Source organism: Glycine soja, chromosome 9, assembly GCF_004193775.1.
Source record: "Glycine soja cultivar W05 chromosome 9, ASM419377v2, whole genome shotgun sequence".
Classification (NCBI taxonomy): Eukaryota; Viridiplantae; Streptophyta; class Magnoliopsida; order Fabales; family Fabaceae; genus Glycine; species Glycine soja.
In genome coordinates this window covers 42,905,563-42,922,995 of record NC_041010.1, presented here as the reverse complement: position 1 = coordinate 42,922,995, position 17,433 = coordinate 42,905,563, and the positions used below count along the sequence as shown (strand labels likewise).

The following is a 17,433-nucleotide window of genomic DNA, read 5'->3' as shown; positions in this document are numbered from 1 at the left end:
GGACGAAGAAGGTGGGTGTGGTGGAAGCAGAGGGGAAATGCGATGAAGAAGGTCATCGATGCAAAGAGTCATGGTCTGCATAGTTTCACTGAGGGAAAATTGGTGGTTGGTGAGACGGAGGATGGCCTCCTTGAGCTCATCCGAAGTGTTCGTGGAATCGACCATGTGAGTACGGAACGAGAGCACCGAAATGATAGGGGAAGGGGATAGAAGCTGGTTTCGAGGACTAGGGCCTCCACAGAGCAAAGAATAAGGGAAGAAAAGATTGTATAATTCATTGATTGATGTTGTTATTACATAGTATTATTTATACTGATTTCTCAATAACTGAATTTGTCTTTTTGTGCTAGAGAATATCAGGAAATTGTTAGGCTTGTCTCCCCTCTACACCACCAGGATTATTCTTCTAGATATGGTGCACCTGCTTGCTTCACACGTAATCCTTGAGGTAAGTGGGCCTTGTAATTGCTCTCTTGGTCTTGCTTTCTAATTGCACCCTTGCTTCTGTTGCTTGCTTGCTGCATTCTCATTCTTTATTTCTGGGACTGATTCCTTTGCTATGCTATCATAATCTAAAAAATGTAAATAATTTCATTGTTCATTCATAATGGAGAGAAGTTTAATAGATTATTAATGTAAAATAATTTTCTTCAACTCGCATCTCTGTAAATGATATTTATAATTCAGTCATTACTATATATCTATTTTGTTATTATTTTAATTAATTGTTGGTCTTAAATTTCATCTTTTAAAATTTTGTTTTATCCTTTTTTTCTCATATATAAGTTTTTCTATTTTTATTTCTTCTTTAGACATCTTTAATTTTTTTTCTAATATTTAGTATTTAAAGCTTGTTTGTTGACATTATTTTAGAATTTTAACACTTTTAATTATTAAGATAACAAAAATGACTTAAAAAGGGGAACTTCTAAAAAAAATCCTTCCGTCACAAAAATGTTTATTTTATTTTATTTTTACATACAGAGACCCTGTTACATAAACTAGACCAATGACTAATAGTTATAATTTTTGCACCACGTATATCAAAGTTGCATTGATAAAAGTATTATTCATGTTCAATTTTTCATACGATAGTTAATTATCTTTTTATTTAGATATTTTTCTAAATATCAAAATATAAAGAAATTTTTTGGAAAAAATATATTTTAGTTTTTATATTTTATTTTTTCTTGTTTTTAGTCTTTTGAAGTTTCATATCGTTTCAATTTAATTCCTGTATTTTATTAAAAACATGTTTTTATTTCCTCTCACATATGATGTTGATGACTTATTATGTAAGGCATAGATGATTTCACCTTAATCATTATTTTTTTTTATAAACATCACAATGCATTGTTTTAAGTGGTATCTTAAATTAAAAACTTAATCAAAATTAATGGTTTTATTTATAAAGAGAATCAAAATTGAAAAAAACTTCACTCTTTATATGTTACTATCTCCGTGCGCATGACTCTATGCAAACCGAGATGGGAGCTATCATCCTTATTCAAAAATTACTTTAAATAAACAAACAAAATTAGAAGATGTAAGAATATATCAACAACACGAATTATATATTGAAGAATAAAGGTGAAAATCAAGATAGAGATGAAGTTGTTGAAAGTTAGGTTCAATATGTTTGGAGGAGACATTTAATAATTTTATTTTAAAAAAGTAATCAATTTTCTGTGTATTTTTTAATTATTTTAAAAAATAAAAAATACTATTTGTCACATTGGACACAAGTTAACGTACTTAGTGAAAATTTTATAAAAAAAATTAGAAACAAATTTTTTCCAAAATTTTGGGTTTTGATTTCATATACCACACATGTAATCTCGATAATATTTCTTTTCAAATGTTTTTTTTAAATTATTTTTTATCAATCTATTTGATAAAATAATTAATAAATGAATATTTTCACTTAAATTAGTCATGCTTGTGTATACCTAACATATACGACCTAAAAAAAAAAACCTAAAATATAACATGTATACATGCCAAATTCCGAGGTACTACTCCTCTATCACTATGTATGCTGATCTTCAGACTTCAAGTTCGTTAATCTGCTATGTTGACAAATGACATGCATGCTTTTCTTTTGAGAGTTGTTGATATTATATTCTTTCCAGAGCAGGAGGGTATATAAAATGATATTTTGACGATTAAGTCATAAAAGTACACTGTATGCGTTAGTGAATTATGTTTTGTTATGTCTACGTACTTGATTTTTTACTCCATCTTAGCACCACTGGGTCTAATATCGTTATTATTATTTTTTTTCAAAATGAGTAACTTACGAGAATGACAACATGGTCCATTTTCTAAATGACTTTAGGTGGTAAAAATATATTTTAACATAGATTATAACCTGTTTTAAAAAACAGATTAATTATAACCATTTTTCTTATAGAAACAAGCTAATTCGTATCATTTTATTAACAATAAGAGAAGAAATACATTGTAGAACATCATGATAAAAAGTAAGGACCACCCCTAGGCTGTTTGTAGTTATCCTTGTAAAAGTGTGAGCAACTGCATTACGGTAAAAAATAAGGACTAGTAACAAACTTAACACCAAAGTTTGAAAAATGATGGAGAATGTTCTTGTAAGTTGTATTTCTGAACAGATATAGCCTACTTCAGAAAGATCTGGCTTGGAATTTGTTAAGATTATCAACAATTGTGTTGCAATCCATTTCAATGATTACATGAGACATGTCCAGATCAACTAACCATTGGAGTGCTCGAAGGAGATCGACCCGCAGACTTTAACATAGATTATAACCATTAAGTGTATGTTTAATCCTAGCTTCTAGCTCTTTTCTTAATTTGATTTTATGGCCTTCATCTTAATTTTTTATTTTATTTGGAACTCGAGTCTTTAGGAATTCTCACATCAAAACAACAGAGTAGTTTCTGGACATACATGGATCTATTCTTTAAGAAACAAATACAAACATGTTGTACTTTTTTTAAAATTAAAAAAAAATGTGATTTTGTATTTCGGTAATTTTTTTTTTGCCCAAATGTGATAGAAGGAGTAACCACATTAACCAAGATAGATGCAAATGACATTCTGGAATACTCAAAAGAAACTACTATACAGGCATAAACAGCAAGCAACTTTTTTCATTTTTGAAAATCTCATATAATTAAATATAATTTTTTTTAAACATATCTTTAAATTAAAAAAAAAGGGTCTACGAAAGAACGTCTTACCCAATCTCAGAATCTATTTCCAACCTCACAGATTTAAAAGGCCTAAAAATTAGTAAAACATATCTTAGTCGTGGCGTGCACTTGTCTTCTCCGGAGTTAATTCTTATCTAATCCTAAATTTTCACCCACAAACAAACGAACTAACAGAGGTAGCATTCATGCTTGATTGTCGGTTCTGTTCTATCAGGCATCACACGTGGCAAGCCCCACAGGATGAATTCGTGTTCCACCAATAGCACGGTTCCGCATAAGCAAAACGGGCACTGAGTTTTTTCACGGGAAAAAAATCTTCCGAGAAATCCGAGAAAGATATATTAGAATTATTTTACTTACGAGTAACAACAACCTGCAACAAGGTGAAGAGAAGAGGGAAATGGGGGAATATTCATGCGCGTTGTGCAAGAAGAGGGCGATGATGCTGTGCGACTCGGACCAGGCTAAGCTATGCTGGGAGTGCGACGAGAAAGTTCACAGCGCGAATTTCTTGGTGGCTAAGCATTCGCGTGTGCTTCTCTGTCGTTTATGCCATTCCCCGACTCCGTGGAAGGCCTCCGGCACCAAACTCATGCTCACGGTGTCGTTTTGTCAGCGTTGCGTCGCGCATCGACACGTGAGGTTGCACCAATTTTTGAATAATGATAATAATGAATGAATATAATATTTTATCTTATATTAAACTCTATAATGTTATAATTAATTGCAGCTTAACCGTGCATCCATATCCATCATATGGATATCAATCTAGTAATAATAATGATGATGTTGACCTCGATGTTGATGATGGTATCGATGATTCGGATGAAAGGGAAAGTCATCAAGTCATGTCTAGTTCTGCCACCTCACCATTCAAGCGACTAAGAAATAACTCTTTTTCTGTCGATTCCAATGTAACTAATTATTAGCCTTCTCATCTTGTTAATGTTTGCATTTTCTTTTTATGTCAAATATTCATTAATGTTTACGTTGCAGGACGAGACAGTGAGTTCTTCATCTGAGATGTTTAGTGCTACATGGCCCGATGATGATGAATCAACAACTTCTCTCTCCGTATTGAAGAGGCACCGAGATGATCAACCAAATTATTGACCCAAATCAGAAAATCTGAACCTTTCGTTGAATTACAGACTATACTAAGTGCTAACTCCCATTTTATATGGAAATTACCTAGTTTATAGTCATCTTCAATTTAAGGTAGACTTAGTTTCGTTTTCCTGTTCAATTTTGTACTCAATCCCGTTCATAATAACTCTGTACTTCGCATTTCATGATGTATATGGAGGTTGTATATATTTCAAATTCTTACTTTTCATTCGCCAACTATTTCATTTGTGTCTTGTTATCTCCTGTTGTGTCTAAAACTCACCGCAATATTATATGCAAGGTTAATTAATTACTTCTTTCTTTCTTGTTTGTTTGTCCTTAAGTTTATCTTTTTACTTGTAGGGTTGAATATTATTTTTCGCCTTCCATTTTGGGCAAACGTTGTTGCTCAGGATTCGTTCAGTAGTAATTGTTGTAACAAACTAGCAATAGTTGTCAACTTTTCATTTCTAGTGATATATTTAGTGTACTGAGAAATGTTTTTAATACTCAGCTTAACGCTCTTTTAAACACCTCATTTATTATTAACTGAAATTCACTAAATTTTGTGAAACTTATTTTTAATTTTATAATTTTCAATAAACAGTAAAATATACTTAAAGAATGTATTAAAGAAAATATTACTGTACTAATGGAATTGTTCATTTGAACACGGGAAAAATAGAGTTAAAGTTTTGTGAGAAATATACGTGGTAGTTGAAGAGTTGTTGCTGTTAGGCGTTGGTATCACCATACTTGAAATTAGTAGTATTATTTCACTTGTTAAGTTACTTTGCCTCCATTAAATTAATCTTAATCTAAGTCATCCCTCATTTTACTGTCTCGCATCTTCATAACCATCGTTCATAAATCACAAGTGACATGAGCCATGCAACTCTTGATGCCATGTGCCACCTTAAATTCCTATAATACCACGCACAAACATGCAAGTTTTTTTTTTCGTCTGCCCAAGTTTGGCTAAGTATGTTAGATAGATAATTTGATAGAGCACAGCAGCACCGTCCCAAGAGAGAGACTCGCAAACCCGCTCACCTGCATGATTATGTGCAACCGTAGGGCATGGCATATTGTTTTTGCCATTCGTAGCTTAGTGCGTAGAGTAGTGCGCAATTAGATATTTTGTTGTCAGAAATTGTCGGGTTGTTATTCTGTGCCGCGTGTTTGTTATTTCCGTGCCTCGTGTTTGTTATTGCGAGCCTTATCTTTGTAATAGAAGGTTCTCGTACCTCGAGAACCCTATATATAACAAAAAGCGCGCAGAATAAAGGAAGAACATTCACTCTCCTTCTTTCTTCCATGGAGATTTCCCTTGATCACGAAGTCAAGGAAACGCCCCTATCAATTAGGTTCGACCTGTCGGCGTGCCAATGACGGAGCACAACACTCGCTCCAAAACCACCGATCGCTTGGAGGAGGCGATTCTCCGCCTGACCCAAACACACCAAGTCCTCTCCCTACGTCTCGATTCCATTAAGGAACAGCTACAACTCCTTTAACTCCAACACCAACAACCTTCACCCTCCCCTTCTCCTTTGCCTCCACCCCTTCCACCACCATCTCCCACTGCCTCCCGCCACCACAACAAACTTGACGTACCTCGCTTCGACGACACTGACACCATGGGATGAATCTTCAAGATCTCCCAATTCTTTGATTATCACCATACGCTGAATGACGAGCGCATCACTGTTGCTTCATTCCACATGGACGAACTCGCTTTGAACTGGTTTCAATGAACGTTTCGCAACGGGTGCATCACGTCATGGCCAGACTTACTACAGGCCCTGGAGACACATTTTGTGCTGACGTTCTATGATGATCCCAAAGGAGCTTTGTTCAAGCTCACCCAGCATGGGCCGATCAACGAATATCTACATGAATTGGAGCGTCTTGCGAATCGCATCATCGGCATGCCCCCCTCATTCCTGTTAAGCTGCTTCATATCAGGTTTGACATCAAAGCTGTGTCGTGAGGTATAGGTGCTTCAACCAGTGTCTCTCCCTCAAGCTATCTCCTTGGCGAAACTACAAGAAGATAAACTAGAGGATCGATGTCGTGGTTACTGCCCTCGCACACAAGCACCAACCACCATCCCTAACCCCATTCACACCCCTCTTTTACGTTTGCCGATAAACACCCCATCACCACCCACCCGCCCCCAGGTCCGCCGCCTGACCTCAGAAGAAATAGCTCACAAACGAGAACATGGCCTGTGTTACAATTGTGACGAGAAGTGGGCTCCTTCACACAAATGCAAGGCTTGCTTCTTTCTACTTGTGGCCGAGGAAAATGACCCAGGACCCGATAATCCTACGTCTCACCTTCTTGACCCAACCCCACCACCCACCATACCCACCACCCAGCTCATGACCCCAGCCCAAATAAGCTTTAACGCACTCTCTAGCACATCTACCCCGGAGGCACTCAGACTCTTTGGCTTTATCCACAATTTCCGCGTGACAGTACTCATCGATGGTGGGAGTACTCATAATTTTATCCAGTCTCGCATCGCCAAACACCTCCTGTTGCCTACAACACAGACCAACCCTTTGCAGGCAACAATAGCTAATGGTACCGTGCTTCCCTGCGACCATATCTGCTCCTATACTCCATTATTGCTCCAGGGTTAGGTATTCACTGTCGACCTCCATGTCGTGCAGATTAGCGGTGCCAACATAGTCCTCGGAATCCAATGGCTTCAACAGCTCGGGCCCATTGTTACGGACTATGCCTCTTTGACCATGCAGTTTGAATACAATAGTCGTTCGATCCTTCTCCGGGCATACGCACCCACAGTTCCTATCGATGTCTCCTCGTTACAATTCCGACATTTACTGCAAACCCACTCCGCCTCAGCTTTCTTCCACATCTCCATTACCCATCATTTCCCACCTTCCACCCAACCTTCCCCAGCTTAACCATACCCCACCATAACCAACCTCCTTCACCATTACTCCCACTTATTTCAACCACCCACCACCCTTCCTTCGCTACGGCCAATCACCCACCAAATCCACCTTCTACCCAACACCCCGTCGGTCAACGTCCGCCCATAACGCTACCCCCATTTCCAGAAAATAGAAATTGAGAAGCAGCTCAACGAAATGCTTTCCTCAGGACTCATTCAGTTGAGTCACAGCCCGTTCTCCTCACCGGTGCTGTTAGTGAAGAAGAAGGACGGGACCTGGCGATTTTGTGTCGATTACCATGCCTTGAATGCTTTAACGGTTAAAGACCGTTTTCGGATGCTGACCATAGACGAGCTTATCGACGAGTTAGGTTCTACAACATGGTTCTCGAAGCTTAACCTCCGCCAAGGCTTTCATCATATTTTAATGGTCGATCACAATGTTGCCAAGACGACGTTCCGAACACACCACGACCACTATGAATACAAGGTAATGTCGTTCGGCTTTGTAATGCCCCCTTCACCTTCCAGACCACCATGAATGAACTCCTCAAGTTGTTCCTCTGTCGCTTTGTCGCTGTGTTTTTTGACGACATTCTCATCTATAGCCCGTCCTTTGACGATCACATTGACCATCTACGGTAGGTGTTTGATTGTCTCTCCCACACATAATTCTTTCTTAAGAAATCTAAATGCCGATTTGCGTAGCAACAACTTGAATTTTTGGGTCACATCGTGTCCGCCTGCGGTGTAGCTCCTAACCCCTCCAAGATTGAAGCCATGGTGAATTGGCCTACTCCCACCACTCCTCAGGCCTTGCGTGGCTTCCTCGGCTTAACTGGATTTTACCACAAATTCATCCGTGGATATGTTGCCCTCGCCGTGCCGTTGACTGCCCTTCTTTAGAAGGATAATTTCCATTGGGATCCTCATACGCAATCAACCTTCGACAACCTGAAGAGAGCAATGACTCAGGCACCGGTATTGTCTTTACCAGACTTCTCTATTCCGTTCACCCTTGAGACGGATATGTCTGGCACAACCATGGACGCCGTCCTAACACAACACGGTCACCCCTTGGCTTTCTTCAGCAAGGCTTTTTGTCCATGCTTGTAGCTTGCATCCATATATGTTTGTGAGTTGCATGCAATTACGATGGTCGTCCGCAAATGGAGGCAATAGTTATTGGGCCATCCATTCACCATCCTCACCGATCACAAAAGTCTGAAGGACCTCATGAATCAGGTCATTCAAATGTCAGAGCAACAAACGTACTTGTCGAAGCTGTTAGGGTACGAGTACAACATTCAATACAAGTCCGACAAATCCAATATTGTTGCTGATGCTTTATCCAGGGCTCCCTAGAACACCAGTGGCCAATGCATGTTGTTATCGGTACCCCATTTTGTCTTCCTTGATGCCATGCGCGACCACTTTATCACCAGCGCCCCATTTCAACACAAACTCACCCAAGTCACCTCGAACCCTGGTTCCCACCCTGGTTTTCATTCGCGCGATGGCCTATTATTCTTTAATGATAGAGTGTGGCTCGAACCCGGGAACCCTTTCATTGTTCCGTTGATGGAAGAGTTTCATTCCACTCCCCTTGGTGGCCATTTGGGTTTCGCGAAGACCCTTCATCGACTTCAGATGAACTTCCACTGGGCCAACATGCGTGCGGATGTCAAGCAATTCATACGACAATGCACCACCTGCCAACAAGTCAAATATGAACCTAAGGAACCCACGGGACCGCTCCACTCATTGCTTATTCCTACTTCACCATGGCAAGACCTGTCACTGGATTTCATCACTGGTCTCCCTCCCTCTAAGGGTTATACTGCAGTTCTGGTAGTCATTGATCGCTTCTCAAAGGGAGCTCATTTCGGTGCCCTCCTTACTCACTACACAGCAAACAAAGTGGCACTTCTTTTTCTCGATATTGTTTGCAAACATCATGGTTTTCCCAGAAGCCTTGTTTCTGATCACGACCCTATCTTCATAGGGCACTTCTAGCATGATTTATTCACTTTGAGCGGCACCAAATTACGCATGAGTACCGCATATCACCCTGAGACTGACGACTAGAACGAAGTGTTGAATCGGACACTGGAGCAATACCTTTGATGCTTCATCTACGACACCCCTTCAAAATGGTCCCAGTTCCTTTCTCTTGCGGAATGGTGTTACAACACCGTCGCTCACTCCACCACGGGCATCACCCCTTTCGAAGCTACATATGGCAAGCCCTCTCTATCTCTTGCCACTTACTTTAAGGGTCACCCACTGTTGAGGCAGTTGATAGTCTTCTGACTTCAAGGTAGGACCTATGGAAATCTCTGACCACACGCCTGCATAAGGTTCAACTAGCCATGAAGAATCAAGCTAACACTAAACGTCGTCATGTTTCATACAACGCGATGGCGGTGAAATTGAAGCTAAGATGGGAGAGGTTGGTGTCTATGTTCTATGGTTCCATTATTATGGTCTCCACAGGTGGGGGTGATTTAGGAGGGGATAAAGTGGGTGTGGAAGCGGATAGGCGGACAAGGATGACATCGAGCTTGGCGTTCATCTCCAAAGTCTTGGTGGTCATGGTGGATAGATTCTGGGTGAGGTGGTACACAACCTCTTCAAGGCGGTCCATGGTGGTTTGGTGGCTGGAATGATCGGGCATGGTTAATGGTAGGGGTAGAGGTAGAAGTTCCGACAAAGATAGTTGCTGATGGATGACTGTGTAGAGAGGATGTCGTGGGAAGAGATGGTTTGCGCTGGCATGGTAGCCATGGAAGGCAGCCATTGGAGCTCAATGAAAGCACCAAATTGTTACACAATGGAAAAGAAGCTGACTTCGAGGCCCAGTACCTCCAGAGACAAGATGGGAAAACTCAAGGAAATTTTCATTCATATCCTACCTTATTACACGGCTGCTATATTTATGCAGATAATTGAAATAATAGAATTTGTAATTCTGTTCTAACATATCCTAACAAAAATGAAAACGCACAAACAAATGACAGACAAGGCTATAGTGGTGCGGTAGTGGTGGACCCTACAAGATGCGCCAGCTCAGCTCAAGTTAGTTAACAATATCCTTCTTTTGGGTCTTGCTTTTGGTGGAGCTTGCGTAGTGTTACTGCCTCCATAACAATTGTCTACGCCACAAGAAGTGTATCAAGACTCTAGGTTTCCAGGGCTCATTTTGATGTTGTTCAAGATGTCTACTTGTGAATTCAATATTGAGAAATTTAATGGATCCAATGAAATCATTCTTTGAAATTTGAAGGTGGAGTTCTAGTGTAGCAAGGAAGTAAGGGAGAAATTTAATAAATAGAATAGTTTCACATTTTGAGTTACTTCTTGAAGCAACGAATGCAATACATGGTGATATACTTTTCACAAAACTTAATATAAAAAACCTCAAATAGTAATCCTGTTAAAGCTGGCCGTAAGTTAAAAAATAGAGTCACAGGGAGGGCAAAACTTAAAGGCAACAACAACAGGGAGTAGATTAGTTTTCTTTATGTGTTATTTAAATGAATAGATAGAAATTGGAAATTTTTTTCTTATGTGGCCGAGTAGAAAAGTAGGTGAAAATAAATAAATAAAATAATAAAAAACATTTTATACTAATTAAAATAATTAACTTAATTAAAAATTAATTATATTATTTTTTACTCAAAAAAAATATTTATTATTTTATAGAAGTTTTATTTAATTTTTCAAAACTAAAAAAGATAAATGTTACACTTCTTTCTTCCCAATTTCATGCTTTACTATGGAGGAAATAATTTTATACGTGAGACCCATAAAACATTTAACATTATTTCCTTCTTTTCCATTTCTGCTTTCAAATAATGAAAAAATTGATAATTTTATCATATCTTCCTCTCTCTCTTTCTAACAACCCCCCCCCAAGATCCAAGCAAACAAACACACCTTAATGGGAAGCTAATTAAGCAAAACAACTAAACAAGCAAGCTTAATTCTTACACCGCTTAGTATACATATATCTTCCAACTTGCTGGACAGGTTCGTGTCACTTGTAAAAAAGAACCTCAATGGGCCCTCTTTGCATACTCATGAATTATATACCTTTTTACTAGCAAATTAATTATGTGAAATTTCAACAACTCTCAGATGGAACAGTGAGTATCGTAATGTGATTTCTGGTAATTCAATTGTAATATCATTGTAATTAAAGGACTCATTCTCAAAAAGAAAACAAAAAATCAATATAAAAAGACAAGATATTATTGGTGACCAAACTCTTGTTCGGACTTCGGAGTTTGCATTTATTCTTGTTTATGCTGCCAAAAGTGCTGTGTCTGGATTTCAAATGCTATCTAAGAAATTTGGTTGATTTTCGCTATGGTGTCTGAACCATGAACTCAAGTAGTATTTATTTGTTTTTAGTGATTTGAATTTAAAGGTTACATCACAGTGTACAGTGGTTGAATCTTGTACAATATAGTTTCCATGTACTCATTACTGGAATCTGGACCCGATATAACATTTAAGAGACAACTTCCATATCATATGCTCAGCTGTCTGTCAGCCCATAAAATTCCCATTGATCAATAGATTCTTTCTTGTCTTCCATAATTGGTAGGGACTACCTATGTCCGGTCCATTACCATTTTGAGGGGAGTTATAAAACTATGATATTATTTCACGTGCCAACAAAACAAAATAAAATATTTTGTTCTATTCTATTCTCTTAATTTGGTTCCACCATTTTCAGTCGAATCAAAATATCTACCACCTTTTAACACTCCAAGTTCGATAGATATATAACTCTATTTTATTTTTAAAATGCCATATATAAAATAGAAATCATATTATTATTAGCATGCTTTTTTTTTTTCTTTTAACAGTTTATCAAAAATGCTACCTAGCTATATGATCCGGTTTTTTGTTTTTCTTTTTGATATGCATCCTATATTTTGCTTTTATATACATTAAGATTCTTGTCCTGAATAATTATTAAAGATGTACCTACCAATCTGGCACTAGTTGGTTCTTGATTACAAGGTGCTTTATGCAGATGGTCCTCCCCACCCTTGCTTTTCTTTTCTGTGTATTATCCTCCAATAAGCAACTGTAATAATTGGCCATATCAAGAAACTACATGCGGTATAAGGTAAACGATTTGCGCACTTAAAAAGCTATTTGTTACAGTTTCAAACTTCATATATGGTGTTTATTAATTTCAAATTTAATATTCATGCAGATGCAAAAGATAACTTGCTAATTGGACTAGTTTTACTACCATAAAGGCGACGACAGACATTCATAGGACACATAAAACAACTTGTACATTTATCTTCAACTTTCCTTTCGTACATATCTTATAAAAAATGGGTCTTTTTCTTTAAAAGATATGTCAATGCTTTGCTTTTTTTATTTGTAACTATGGTCATCTATGTAGCTCTTTTTGAATGCTTTCAATTTAATTCCAAGCCAGCAGCAAATCTTCTGAACCGATGCATTGTGGTCTCATCTACGTGGAAAGGTTGAGCTTTACTATTTGGTGAGATAACTTTAGTCCATTTTGTGTGGTTGTCTGGTGAGTGGTTCAAAACCAGAATCCAGAAGCAAGCTTTTTGAGCCAAAACATTCTGGAGCAATGAAGGTGATATGCATGTGGTGCAACTTTCACTGGGTGTGATGTGTATTCAAGTGAACAATGGAAATGGTCTAGAAGCAACCAAATATCATTCCCCCTCTAATTCTGACACACTATGATGGAATCTCTTGAACAGTAACACATTTCTCCCTTTTTCAGTTAACTTTTTAATAGATCTTTTCCTTTTTAGTGATGGGAACAATTATGCATTTTTATAACCAAATAAGGGAAAATATACCCCACTGGAAGTAGTTGAAAAGCAGCAGGGATAATAAAATCGCAAAACGTTTAATGATTTCCAGTAGTATTATGACATGAACGTGCATAACTTCAAAATTAAGAATATGGTAGGGACTAGGTTTAAGAAATAATTTCACTTTTTAGTATTTTTTTTGCCATTAATTCCCTTGACAAGCCACCAGTGGCTGTGGTTCCTAATTATGCCCATATTGTTCTTATTCTGACAGTAGCAAAAACACACTAGATTAGTTCTGCCTTCACTGATGAGTTGACTTATGTTGCTTCATTTAGACAAAGTGCAGCCAAAAGAGCAGAGGTTAAAACCTAAAAACAAACTTTGTTGTTGTTAGTTATTTATCACATTTTTCATGAATGGTTGCTTTTGTGCAAGAAGTAGACCATGATTTATGAGTGTATAATTGTACTAATGCTACGATTTTATTTTTTAGTTTATCAATTATATATCACCAAAACACACACACACACACACCTTATTTTCAGTGATATGGATATATGGCATCACTATGTCGTATCTGCTCTCACATACTATCACTGGCAGTAAGTTATAGATTGCCGTGGACTGATATTGATCATCCTTCAGGGTAGGCATACCCATTTTTATATCATTTTCCGCAATTTTCTAGAATAGTAGTATTTGTTACTCAGCATTATATATCATCTTATCTGTATTTGTTGCGAACGTATTGATATCTTTTTGTGGTGGATGCATAAATATCTGTATTTAATTATAATCTTAATGAATTTGGATACATGTGAGACAGAGAACAAATAAGGGAGTGTTTACAAAATTGATAGTACTATACATTGGCTCTAGCGCTGATAATATTTATAAGTTCTTTGGAAACCCTACAATGATTAATGTGTTTTGTTGATCTAATCTCAGCCGGACCCTGCTGCCTTGGTGCTACACTCAGCACGTAAGGCAATTTTTCCATCAGTAATGGTACATACCTACATACACTGACAACTTTCCTCATTAACCTGCAAGGCATACAAATCTCACCAGTCATCATTTTGTAATCTCTTTTTCTCCCTCTTTTTCTCTACTATCAATGAACCTTCTTCCTTTGCAATTGCATTCTGTATGGTCAATGTCAAAACCTGTCTGGATCATATAACATTTTTTTTTCATTTTGGCACATGCCATGAAGGACTTTTCTTCTCTTTTTTTTTTCAGATTTTTAATAATTAATAATAAAAATGTGGTCATGAGAAGGTTATTGCTTTTTGAAATATACGTTGGCCAGGGGCGAGTATTGCTAATGGATCATAAACGGACTTTCTCTGCAGAAAAGTCTCCCATTGAGGACCAAAATGGGCCCTCCATTCTTGCTGTGTGTTGTAGTGGGGCAAATACTGCTTCACTCCAAGTTGTGCTCTTTCACAGAATTCTAATATTCTTTTGTTCTGACTTAGTATGTGTTCTAGGCCATCAGTTCCATTTGAAGATGGAACTGCAGATGTAAGAAATGCCACTAAGTAGAAAATATCTTCCTCTGGAATCACAACAGAAGTTCTGTTGTCCCACCTGCAAACAAAACAAAACATGTCAATTAAAAAATATTGACGGCTAAAATATTTGTTTCTAGAGTTAATAATATATTTTTTTCTGAACCATTCATTACTTTGATTTGTTTACTGGGTAGATAAGGACGGGGCCGTTGCTAGTTTCTGATAGGATGTTCCCGAAGACGACTTGTGCAAAGTTGAGTATTTGGCTTTTGGGTATTAGAAGATTGAGCCATGGATGTGGAACATCCCACAAGCCTTTTGAACGCAACTTGACCTCGGATATGTGCACCCTGTCTAAGAAATCTACAAATGTGACTTCTGTTGAAAAAAGAGTTGATGGGATGTAGCTTAAACGGGACAAATGTTCCTCAACTTCCTGCACACACAAAAGTGAGATACGGTTGATTTAGCCTCTTTTATTTTCTTTCCTAAAGAAAGATTATCACTAATGAGTTAATCAAGGTTTTAAATATAGGTCGCAGTCGCATGTGGTTTGGTCGTGTTTGTTGATATCACGGGCAAATCATAGACAAATGCTATCGACATAGTCTCAATTCGGGTCGCAAAGAGTTAGAAAACTTTGATGTTGCAACCCACGGTCTCATATTTTAAAACATTGGAGTTAATTATCCCTTTATTTTCAAAAAAATCTATTAGATTGAGTGTTGCTGGCCTCACCTGATTTGCTGCATCGATTTCTTCCACGTTAAAGTATTTGGCCATTTCAAGGCAGAAGAGAGTTCTTCCATCCGACTTGAAATGACTAGCTTGGACCGGGTCTCGTGGGTTGAAGGATAATCGCCAGTTATTTAGAAGACCAGTTCTGTTTATTATCACAAATCCTTCAATGTAGTCAAAAGTCTTTTCTGCAGATATTAACCTCTCTTGGTCTCTTGTGAATGCTGTGAAATCTGAGTACAGCACTCTAATCCATTTTACCTGTTCCAATAAATAGAAAATTTTCAGTCATGACCCAAAGCACACATTAAAACCAAAAAAAAGAAGAAGCTTGTTTTCGTATAGTCACTGATGAGTGATGCATTACCATGGTAGGTGCTGGTTCTAGGACAATTCTTGCCCGGGTTATAATGCCAAATTGGCCAAGCCCCCCTAGAACACCATGAAAGAGATCCCCATTATTCTCCGCGGAACAGTTCAACACCTCCCCTGTTCCTGCATCCATTCATTGACCATGTTTTACTCATCAAAGTAGGGGAAAAAAATTCTTTATTAGAAAACTTATATGCAGCCAGTATCAAATGAATTATTATTCAGAAAAGACAAACAATTATTATTCATTCTCTTTTTCACAAACCTGTAACAATCTCGAGCTGCTGTACATTACTTATCTGGGGACCATGCCTAAATGTCTGACCACTGACACCAGCGTTGGAGAGAGTGCCACCAACTGTGAGATGCAGGTAGTCTGTCCACGATCTTGGCGCCAAGCCGTATCTTAGAGTCTCATGCAATATGTTTATCCACAACTCGCCACCTGAGACATCCACGTATGGAGGAGACTTGTTTCCCTCATCAACATGTATCTGCATTGGAGTTATAAGGTTAGTTTGGTTGTATAAGAAGAAGGAAGAGAGGAAAAGATTGTGGATTTGATTGCCTAGCTAACAAAAAATTAACGATTAACAATTAATATTTAGCGATATACCTGCATTTCTGGGACCTTGAGTGATTCCATGTTGATCACAAGTCCTCCATGGGCTTGAGCCTGACCCTGCAGCGAGTGGCCGTGGCCCTTCGCTGCAATGGTGAGGTGGGAGCCAGGACCCATCAGCCAGATATGCCTTATGGTGGCTACAATATCAGAAACTGATTCTGGTTGCAGCACTGCCATTGGATTATATTGGTACCTGTTGCCAAAGTCCCTTGCTGCATGGCTTAGGCTAACTTGATCAAGTTTTAAATGCCCTTCAAGGGGAATTGATTTCAGTGAAGAAGGGATGCTGGAAAGACACAAGTTAAGCCGAATGGCTATGCAACTAAGGAATAATATCGTGAAGGCGAAGCTTTTGAGGAACAGAATGTTGTGTTCTCCAAGGATGTATCTCATTTTTATTTTTATTTTTCTGTTGAGAAGGTATGATATGATGGTAGTTGAAGGAATAATTAAGCAGCGTGATTTTGTGAACACGAGGAAAAGGAGAAAGTGATGGATTGGAGAATGCAGGAACTTAAGGGTTTGGGCCAGAATTTAAAGGAGTTTGTGGGTGGTGGCTTGGTCAACGTAGCATTGTTGATCAGTCATGACTTATGACATACGATACGAGGAGAATGCGTATGTGGACTGCTTACTTGGAAGGAAGAGAGACGCCAAAGGCATCACATGTACAGTGACACAGAAGCCAAGTTGAAGAGGAAAAGTAACATCAATGAGAGATCTCACAAATCTTCAACTTTTTCCAAACAGTGGTAACCACAAACAATTACATGTTATGTTATAAGTTACAACAAAAACATGAAGGAAAGACATGTTTCAAGTTTTTGTTCATTAACCAATTTAAGGATATATGCTTTTTCCGGATATAGAAATAAGTCCTTATTGCTTTTTTTCTTCTTTCCACAGTAGTGCGTATTTCTTTTTCTTTTGCCCCTATGGACACATAACTAGTTGTTTATTTTTTTTTATGGTGTTGGTACTGAGTCCACTATTGTCGGAATGTAAACATCGCGTATCCTGCTATTAGATTGGATGAGAAGGACTTGCGGGGTGATTTGAATTCATTAGAGAGGGAGAGATGAATTGTTGGTGGGGTATGTGTTGGTCCATGAGACACGTGAAGTC

General features: G+C 38.0%; 2 protein-coding genes across 2 annotated transcripts; one reads left to right on the top strand and one right to left on the bottom strand.

The window, feature by feature from the left end:
- The first annotated feature begins 3,589 nt into the window (after nt 1-3,589).
- LOC114425687 (zinc finger protein CONSTANS-LIKE 1-like) lies at nt 3,590-4,524 on the top strand. The gene is made up of 3 exons (XM_028392635.1): nt 3,590-3,837; nt 3,926-4,109; nt 4,192-4,524. The coding sequence occupies exons 1-3, from the start codon at nt 3,596-3,598 to the stop codon at nt 4,306-4,308; spliced, it is 543 nt and encodes a 180-aa protein (XP_028248436.1). The 5' UTR covers nt 3,590-3,595; the 3' UTR covers nt 4,309-4,524.
- Nucleotides 4,525-13,823: 9,299 nt separating this feature from the next.
- Nucleotides 13,824-16,826, bottom strand: LOC114425863 (cytokinin dehydrogenase 6-like). Its single transcript, XM_028392826.1, has 6 exons — nt 16,300-16,826; nt 15,949-16,177; nt 15,679-15,806; nt 15,312-15,572; nt 14,747-15,009; nt 13,824-14,649 (listed from the first exon to the last, which is right to left on the bottom strand). The coding sequence occupies exons 1-6, from the start codon at nt 16,699-16,701 to the stop codon at nt 14,328-14,330; spliced, it is 1,605 nt and encodes a 534-aa protein (XP_028248627.1). The 5' UTR covers nt 16,702-16,826; the 3' UTR covers nt 13,824-14,327.
- Between the last annotated feature and the right edge of the window lie 607 nt (nt 16,827-17,433).

Excerpts from the sequence above, each read along its gene's own strand:
- LOC114425687 (XM_028392635.1), top strand. The coding sequence starts at position 3,596 with ATGGGGGAATATTCATGCGCGTTGTGCAAGAAGAGGGCGATGATGCTG. Across the intron at positions 3,838-3,925 it reads GTCGCGCATCGACACGTGAG|CTTAACCGTGCATCCATATC; the intron begins GTTGCACCAATT and ends AATTAATTGCAG. Across the intron at positions 4,110-4,191 it reads CTTTTTCTGTCGATTCCAAT|GACGAGACAGTGAGTTCTTC; the intron begins GTAACTAATTAT and ends TTTACGTTGCAG.
- LOC114425863 (XM_028392826.1), bottom strand. The coding sequence starts at position 16,701 with ATGAGATACATCCTTGGAGAACACAACATTCTGTTCCTCAAAAGCTTC. Across the intron at positions 16,178-16,299 it reads TCAAGGTCCCAGAAATGCAG|ATACATGTTGATGAGGGAAA; the intron begins GTATATCGCTAA and ends ACTCCAATGCAG. Across the intron at positions 14,650-14,746 it reads TACCCAGTAAACAAATCAAA|GTGGGACAACAGAACTTCTG; the intron begins GTAATGAATGGT and ends TTTTGTTTGCAG.